The sequence below is a fragment of the Haliotis cracherodii genome, unplaced genomic scaffold, assembly GCF_022045235.1.
Source record: "Haliotis cracherodii isolate W230 unplaced genomic scaffold, xgHalCrac1.p SCAF_24, whole genome shotgun sequence".
Classification (NCBI taxonomy): domain Eukaryota; kingdom Metazoa; phylum Mollusca; class Gastropoda; order Lepetellida; family Haliotidae; genus Haliotis; species Haliotis cracherodii.
The window spans coordinates 4,108,936-4,118,529 of NW_027266280.1; the positions used below are offsets into that span (position 1 = coordinate 4,108,936).

The 9,594-nt window shown below is 40.6% G+C and overlaps 1 protein-coding gene across 1 annotated transcript; it reads right to left on the reverse strand.

Moving 5' to 3' along the window:
- Positions 1-142: 142 nt before the first annotated feature.
- LOC139472440 (RING finger protein 215-like) lies at positions 143-9,594 on the reverse strand. Its single transcript, XM_071254920.1, has 10 exons — positions 9,310-9,594; positions 7,466-7,612; positions 6,503-6,574; positions 5,655-5,740; positions 4,653-4,707; positions 4,110-4,208; positions 3,152-3,271; positions 2,599-2,721; positions 1,943-2,045; positions 143-1,013 (listed from the first exon to the last, which is right to left on the reverse strand). Exons 1-10 carry the CDS (start codon positions 9,592-9,594, stop codon positions 979-981), a joined length of 1,125 nt encoding a protein of 374 aa, XP_071111021.1. The 3' UTR covers positions 143-978.

The window sequence follows — 9,594 nt, forward strand, 5'->3', positions numbered from 1 at the left end:
GAAGTCCCAACTTAGACCAAGGTGAGCCGATGCATGATCACCATTGTCAGACCTGGTACGTCCGAAGTCGATAGCATGAACCATTCTGGCCACAGTGATTCACAGGCATAACTGGTAAGAGGCTTGCGCATTCATGAGGACCCATGCCTTTCGGAAATGAGATGAGATGAGACAAGCAATAAGTATGGGTCAGGATAATGCAAAATCCAGTATATTTTGGCTTTGGTCCACATAGACTACAAACAACTAACCACCACACAACAAATAAATAAACAACAGATCACAGATGGGAGTAACAGTCAATGTCTGAATGCTGCTGAAGCAAGCTACACACAGTGCAAGGCCTACACTTTCTGTACCAGGCGGCGGGGAAAAAAGGAAGCACACACTGGAATGGCGCTTGAGGCTGCGGAGGAAGTGAAGGGAGATAACTCTGTCAAATCAAGCAATTCATTTAGAACATTCCCAACCTGATGACAGGGTGATCTGGACAATCAGGGCAATCAATAACAGCAGGGGTGGAATGTTTGCATTTGGAAATGACGTCGAACAGATACTCCACGTCCACCCCCTCAACACTCCACCGCATTGCCCGGTTCAATGGCAATGAATTCTTCCGTTGCACACGGATAGCCTACTTCCTAAAGAGCTCCAATTTTTCTTTTTGAGCAGTACTGCATGGAGGCTTCCAGTCTTTTCTGTAAATGATTTGTTCTAAAGCAGAATAACGTGAAGTCTTGCACTGCTGTTCATCATTGCTCTGCTTACAGTGATTGAGGAACATATACAGTCAGTCTTATCCAAATTTACATGCACTTGCAGAAACCAGTCAGGTTGTGACCCTGTGAGTGTAAGGGAGACTCGATGTTTTTGAGGACAACTCTCCTTCTTGGTTCTGAAGACATCATATATAATCATGTATCTAGTCTTGGCCATCTAGAACTTGTGGCAGCACTAAATGGAAGTGGTATTGTTGGGTTAATCTTCGTCTTCGGAGTCTCTCTGTAACTGCTCTGAAACAGGAACGATAGAAAGTGACTCCTATTCCTACATAACAACACTTGTTAATACTAGGGACGGGACAAGTCCAAATTTACTACCCGGGTACCCGACCCTACCAAGAGTATGTGTACCATCAAAATGCCGTCAACAGAACCTTTCCAATTTTTTTCAAGTTTTTATTCAAGGTGCTCATCTGATATGATGCACTTCACAAAGTAGGACCCTTTTTATTACAATAGAGATCTTGATTATCTATCAACTTCGCTGGGCGCCACCATTTTGTTTGAAGCAAATGCAAGTAATATGAGAAGTGGATTCTGATTGGGCAAAAGTAGGGACATAGAAGGGACATAACTCGTAATAGCCACTGGTGTCACTACGATAAGGCCCAGAAATTCCAGTCTAGTTTTCCAAGGATGGAAACTGAACTTTTACAGACAGTTAATGCCCTTGACTCAGGAAGATGACAGTGACGTAACACCACAAACAACTGTTTTATAACACCTTCGTGTGAATTTGGGGGGTTGACATTTGGCACATGGGTCTTTTGGTTTTGACCATTTGTCTTGCATGAGTGAGTGAGCCGCTTTTAGCAATATTCAAACAATATCACGGCGGGGAACACCAGAAATTAGCTTCACACATTGTACCAATGTCCAGAATCGAACCCGGGTCTTCGGCGTGACGAGCGAATGCTTTAAACACTAGGCTACCCGACCGCCCCTGTCTTGCATGAACATCCGTTCCCAAGTTTGACATACCTTATTTTTTTAAGCATAGTGTGTTATCTCCCTTTGTTTCATAAAGGTAAACAGACAATACCAACCAAATGATAATGTTGAGTTTGCACAGTGGACAAGTCTCAGGTAAACAGACATTACTAACCGATAATGTTGAGCTTGCACAGTGGACATGTCTAAGGTAAACAGGCAATACTAACCGATAATGTTGAGCTTGCACAGTGGACAAGTCCTGTTTTTAACCAGCCATGGATCAACACACTTGGTGTGAAACTGATGACTACATGGAAGAACACGGATCTTCTGTAACAGGAAGTAAACAGTCAGTGGCACTCATGAATGTTGGAGGGACATATTTATCAAACAGATTTGTCAATCATGTAACCATTCAATGAATTCAAAACAAAAAATTTAACAGTCTTTTTCTCTTAGTTGTTTATGACATGAGAAAACTAATGAGACATACAGTATATTATGATGTTTATATTGGGCATTGATAAATGAAAAACCCAATGCAGCCATCATTTTGTTTGTTTTTTGAATATCACCACACTCAGCAATATTCCAACTACATGACGGTGGCCTGTGAATAATCAAGTATGGACCAGACAATCCAGGGATTGATATTGTGAGTGACGATACACACCATCGGGGACCAATTCTATCCCCAAATGCACAGAGGGGCCCTGTTTGGCTGAACAACATTACTTTTCACTTGTCATTCTATATTTTTTATGTCACTTTCATAACAATAACACCTCAGTGAGTAAGATTGTCTCTTGGACTAGTCTCTGCGTTTATAATGCCATAGTTGAGAAATGTGGATCGACTATAAGTATCAGTCGTGTTTTCTCACCTGTTTTTTAAAGAATAAATCAAGGCAGATGGCACATGTATCATGGCCGGTGTTCATGTGGGCGTGGTATTTCTGTGTCTTCATCATAGACAGAGCTTGGCAGGCCAACTGACGCAGAGACGCCTGGAACAGTATCACATGTATCAATGGGGGATCCAGCATTTTTGAAAGGGAGGGATCCAAAATATCAAAATCCTCTCTCAGATAATTTTACTGCCTTACAATATGCGGACCCCTGGACCCAACTTCTGGATCCGTCTATGTGTATCATGTACATGTATGAAATAATCAAGGATACAACTGACAACTTAGGTAAGAGAATGGCCTCACCTTGCACATGTTCCTTCCAAAACAAGTGACCTTGACCTCCATAAACAACACGTGCTAGCAATAAGGCCAGAGATGGTTAACCATTTCTTTGTTGTATAATTTCCTTAATGTCTGTCTCTCCAATCATGTTCTAATTGTATCACCTATCACAGAGGTACAAGTAGGACTGAAGACTTCATCATGTACAGCAGCAACTTCAGCAACGGCAACTACGTCAACTCACCTCCAGCTCTCTGTTGGCCGGACCCCATTCTCCATCCCTGCCCTGAGACTTCATCATGTACAGCAACATCAGCAACAATATGATGGTGTAGAAGAAGTTCCAGAACAAGCCTGGATCTGCCTGTACAGACATGAGTATTGTCAGAACATGCTGCATGTGTGTGTCACCTGGTCTACTTCAGGTTAGGAGCCCAAGTTGTTGGTTGGTAGGTTTGTTGTTTTACGCTGCACTCAGCAATATTTCAGCTATATGATGGCGGTCTGTAAATAATCGAGTCTGGACCAGACAATTCAGTGATTGACATCATGAGCATCAATCCATGACATGGGATCGATGACATGCATCAACCAAGTCAGCGAGCATGTATTAATACAGCTCAATGGTTATCACTGTCTGACTGCATTGTTACAGCTCAATGGTAACCACTGTCTGACTGCATTGTTATGGCTCCATGGTAACCACTCTCTGACTGCATTGTTAGAGCTACATGGTAACCAGTCTGAAGGCATTGTTACAGCTCCATGGTAACCACTGTCTGACCTGCATTGTAACACCTCCATGGTAACCACTGTCTGATTGCATTGTTACAGCTCCATGGTAACCATTGTCTGACCTGCATTGTTACAACTCCATAGTAACCATTGTCTGACCTGCATTGTTACAGCACCATGTTAACCACTGTCTGATTGCATTGTTACAGCTCCATGGTAACCATTGTCTGACCTGCATTGTTACAGCTCCATGGAAACCATTGTCTGACCTGCATTGTTACAGCTCCAGGGTAACCATTGTCTGACCTGCATTGTTACATGTTGCAGCTCCATGGTAACCACTGTCTGACCTGCATTGTTACAGCTCCATGGTAACTATTGTCTGACCTGCATTGTTATATGTTACAGCTTCTTGGTAACCATTGTCTGACCTGCATTGTTACAGCTGTAACAAGGATAACACATACCTTCCCCTGTCCAACCTCACTGCTCCTCTCCAGACAGACAATACCCCCATGTCCGTTCTGTCTCCCACACGTCGCCCACATGGTCAGGGTGGGGAATTTCTGGATGTAACATAGTAGAAAATTCATGATCCAAAACAGTTGTTTAGTGTTGCCATTAAACACTTTTCACAAGGAACGAAAACTAGCAAAAGCTCCATTTTGAAACGAGTCAAAACAAGGTCAAAATTTAAAACTTTACTAAAAAAACGGAACATATATGTTGTAGACACACTACTAACTAAACACACACCAAAATTTCATGACATTTCATGGCCATAAATATCTTTTCAAATATGGCCGCTGTGGTGAATATCTTGAACACATGAAGTTTCATTGGACCTGAAGTTGAGATGTTGGATGACGAAAGGCGGACAACGAACAAACAAGCCATGACATTATCTAACTTGACTGTCGTCACGATATGGCTGATATATTGCCGATGTAACGTTGAACTTTAACTCACTCACTCTTACTTAACTGTCAGCCAGGTGAGCTAAGTCTTACCAGGAGCTCTTGCCTTGTCATGTTGACGAGCACTCGGGCTTTCAGTGTCATCTTGCTGCGGACACAAACACACACATATTTACAAGATGCAGGTATTAGGAAGTGGAGCTGAGCTACAGATCAGGAGGGAGTGGCAAGGGTGATATAAATCTATGGTGGTGAAAAAAACAAATGACTGAGATTGCAACATTAAAGTGTTACCAGTGTACCTCTTGTAAGTAAAAACTCAAAAATATTGATCCTATACATACTGCACATCTGTCATGAGAAAAGTGTGTTTTAAGAGGTGTTTTAATTTGTAAATAACTAAACATACTCCTAAAACAACAGCGTTTTTTAACAAGTTTTTTCAGAAGTAGTGGCAGTTGCTTTTAGGGCTTATTTGTTCCAATATCAAAATTCTTGTCTCGGGCAACTTAACTTCAGGACTGGCAATAATCCATTTTTAAAATTTATTTATTTCTTATGCGTTTGTGTTATTTTTCAAACCATTACATGAATATAAAAGATGCAAACTCTGCACTTTTCTCTTTCCAAGAATGATAATCACAGGATTGTCTGCAGTCTCGATTATTTACAGACTGCCATCATATGGCTGCAATATTGCTGAGTGCTGCGTTAAACAACAACCATGCTTGCCGTAAAAGACAACTATGCTTGTCGTAAAAGGCGACTAACGGGATCAGGTGGTCAGGCTCGCTGACTTGGTTGATGCAGGTTATCGATCCCAATTGCGTGGATCATGATGTCAATCACTGAATTGTCTGGTCCAGACTCGATTATTTACAGACCGCCATCATATAGCTGGAATATTGCTGAGTGCAGCGTTAAACAAGAAACAAACAAACACTGGCAGGTCCAGACTCGATTATTTACAGACCGCCGTCATATAGCTGGAATATTGCTGAGTGCGGCGTTAAACAACAAACAAACAAATTGCAGAACACAACTCTGCACAGCACCACATGATGGCCAACCCTTGAAAACAGTGATAGTTTATACCTTCTCAGTAGGGAGAGGAGGGCTGTGACGTTTTCAGCGTTATCAACAATAACAACCGGCTGTGAAAAAAGTTGTGATACATCCAACTGAAAGAAAAAAGTTCCATTTTACTGTCATTCTTCCACTGCATAAACATGATAAAGAGAAAACCATATCCATGCATAATTCAGTTACACTTTTTTCAGAAAAAATCAGAAATATTCAAAAGAAAAGCTTTTGCATAGATCATAGATCATAAATGAATATGGTTATAAGTGTTCAGTTAAACACTGGACGGAAACGTCTACAAATTCAAACAACAGCCTGTTCAACTCCAAACAGAACAGACCACCTCCGTGGCCTAGTGGTAGAGCATCCGCCCGGAGAGAGGAAGGTCCGGGGTTCGATCCCCGGCCGCGTCATACCAAAACATGTTAAAAAATGGTACTTGTTGTTACCCTGTCTGGCGCTCGGCATTAAAGGGCTAAAACAAGGACTGGTCGGCTCGGAGTCAGTATACTGTGTCTGAGTGGGGTATTCATGTTAAAACTGCGGCATGGTATCTCAGTGAGCTAGCACTATAAATCGGCATCAGTCCGGACTAGTACAAGCAGCCACACAAACACGCACACTTACATGGACGTCGCTAAATTAGTGCAATAATCTTGGACGCGACGTTAAACCCCATTTCACCTCACCTCACCGTTAACAAAAAATAGACAAGTTACATGCTGTCACACTGCATATCTTCCGAATGTATTCATGGGTGACAGAGGAACATAGTGCACACGCACCCATGAAGTACTGATGATGACATGAGTAGCCCGACATCCATGACATCAGGTTGACCTAATTTACAGTGTCATTACCTCCTTGAATATTTTGGGGTTTAGAGTTAGGATGATGATCGCTGAAGCACCAAACATCAGAGCACTCTTCACCTGGACACAAGAAAAAACAACATTAAAACATTAAGGTCTGTTAAAAGAAGCTGCGTTACCTCAGCTTCACAAGGCCCCCATGTCAGCTTTGTCTAAAAAGGAGTTATAAAAATCAGTACCCATTTTTTTATTGTTCATATGCATGATGGCTATTGTTATTCTTTGTTTCGTGTTTGTTTGTTGACTGCCACACTCTGCAATAATATCTGACTCATGTAATAAGGAGAATGCAACAAAAACTTACAAACAAATTTGTGTAATTACAAGGTCAATAGGGGCACGGGTAGACTAACATTTAGTCTCTGAAATCTTATATTACACAATATCCTTCTTGACTTGCTTTTGTATGCGTTTCTAGATCTATTTTTTTCATAAAATAAATATATTCCACAGTCATGGTGCAGGACAAGGGCACGGGTGACTTAAGTCATTTAAGATGCTGTAATCCGCTGTGGAGAGTTGCTTCCCTTGGGGAAGCTGGAAACCTATGACTGGTTGTTCGAATATGTTTCTAGGTTTGTCAGCACCATTCACGTGTTTGTGGGTTTCCCCAAAGTGGTAAACATCTAAGATCAGCATCACTTCGAACTTTCCTCCCACATTAAGCCCACATGCTGTGACATAACTGGAATACTGTTCAAAGCGGTGTTAAACCCAACTCACTCACTTCAATGTCTGTATTAAATGTGTATTGGGGCGTTATCATGGCCGTCATGGTTATTGAGTATTTGATACCCAGAAATTAAAAAAATTGTCACAGTGAAAGTGACCTGTATCTAATACCCAATAACAACAACATATTGTTTATATCCTAATTACGATGACTCCATGGCAACAAAGAATGTGTCATTTGTCAGACAAAACTTGTGATCTGTGTTTCCGTTGTCCTACCCTGTCTAGCACATGTGGACAGTTGGTTGCAGTGCCGTTGTCTGTGATGGTGTCGATGATGTCATCAGCGTAGTACAGGACCCCCACCCAGTCTTTTGGAAGTCTGGCGAAACTTTTCTCATCCTGATGGCCGCAGGAATCTTCAATCTGACGCAGACCAAATAAAACAGTTTATAACGTGTTCAATAAAACAGTTTATAACATGTTTAATTAAACATTTTATAACATGTTAAATAAAACAGTTATAACATGTTAAATAAAACAGTTTATAACATGTTAAATAAAACAGTTTATAGCATGTTAAATAAAACAGTTTATAACATGTGTTTAAACAATGGTTTGAGTTGCTAATCTTTATTGGTTTTGGGTTTCTCCAATGCAATCATCCGGTACTTCATTTTCAAATTAAAAACGCTAAATGCAAGTTATCGAGACCCACCCAGAGGCCTGTGTCATCAGGAAATTTCAGTTAAAATTCCCAATTTGGAATTTAAGAATTCCCAATTTATGTCATTGTTAAAACTTTGGGAAGGCTTGGTCAAGGTGATGTCAATGATAACAGAACCAATGGTAAGTCATACAAGGTCATATATTATCGCATTGAGTGCCTCTCACTTTAGCATGTTTAGTGTTTCTAAGAACATAAAAACATAAAAAATCCTAATAATGTGCAAGTAACATATTTAGAGCACAGCAAAAGTGTTTATTGTATATGTTCATGTGGGGTACAATTATTTAAGAAATAAATGACGAGTGGGAGTTGTTTATCGTACAACAAAACACTGCAGGGAGAATAGACCATGAGGGGCACAAACCATGTTGGACAAGTCCATTTTACGAACAGGTAGGTTAAGTTTGGTATTTCCCACATATTCTCACAATCCTCACGTCTGTTATCTGTACCTTTTCTCAAAATACCTATTATCAGTCATATCTCTCCCACTTTTGGATGCAATCGTTCAGCCACTGCATTTATCTGTGTAGCCCTGCTACATCTATGGGGAACAACTTACCACTCACTTCCCTCTAAAAAATAATGTCATCCAGTATATGACGTCATTAAGTTGCGTGCGCATATTCAAATCTTGAGAAATGATGTCATGACAGAACAATTTTTTATCGGAAATAAACCACGCTTTGTTCTTCATTGTTCTTTGTGATTTACCGTGTAGCTATCTTATATATCCCAATAATGTATTAATCAATACACTTTATACAGCCATGTACGGCAAGCGTGAGCAGCATATATATTGAGATTATCACAGACACCAGACTGATGGGTTCATGAGAGGAAAGCGAAAGTGCCATTGATGAACTGCTAGTCATGGAACCAGAGTATTTGTCTGTGCTCTTGTAAAGAAACAACATGCAACACTTTGCACTGGATTCCGTCTTTCTTGGACAGAGAGCGTGGCCTTATGGCACATAAGACTCAAGTACACTTTTATCAAAATTTGTAACCTGCCAAAAATATCAATTTTGTATAAATTCCTCCTTCCCTATCAAGTCAGTGTGTAAAATAATCTTGAGAAACAAGAATATCATTTAAGCCAACCCATGTAGACGTTGCTCTAATATGATAAACTTGGATACAGGTTTGCATTCCCAATGATTGCAATTTACAAACATATTACCTATGATCGATTCTAAAATAACACAATGAAAACTATACACTCGATCCAACATTCCACCAGTACTTTCCCAGTACGCAAAGGAATGGTCGTAAATAAGAGTTACCTCCCTTCCAAAATATGTAAACATTCGGCTAAGCCATATTTGTTGCTGATCAGTTACTACGAACATAATAACAAGCATGTAAACATACTAACATCGACAAAACCTACCAGATGTACCCTCCCATCCGCCATCTTCTCGCCGCCTGCCTCCGACAGCCATCCACGAACATTAGCTGTCAAACTGGACACTGTGTCGGCATCGCCAGATATGCTTCGTTTCGAGCCGAACTTTTCCACTTTTCTGAACTCAATTCCAGCAGTTTTGCTGGAAGAGGCTAACACAGGAGCGAGTAATATAATATAAATTGTAAATATTGCACAGCATCCATTCCGTCTAGGATATTTTACGCACAGGAATATACATTGTATAAGAATCCAGGCTATGTCAGCCAT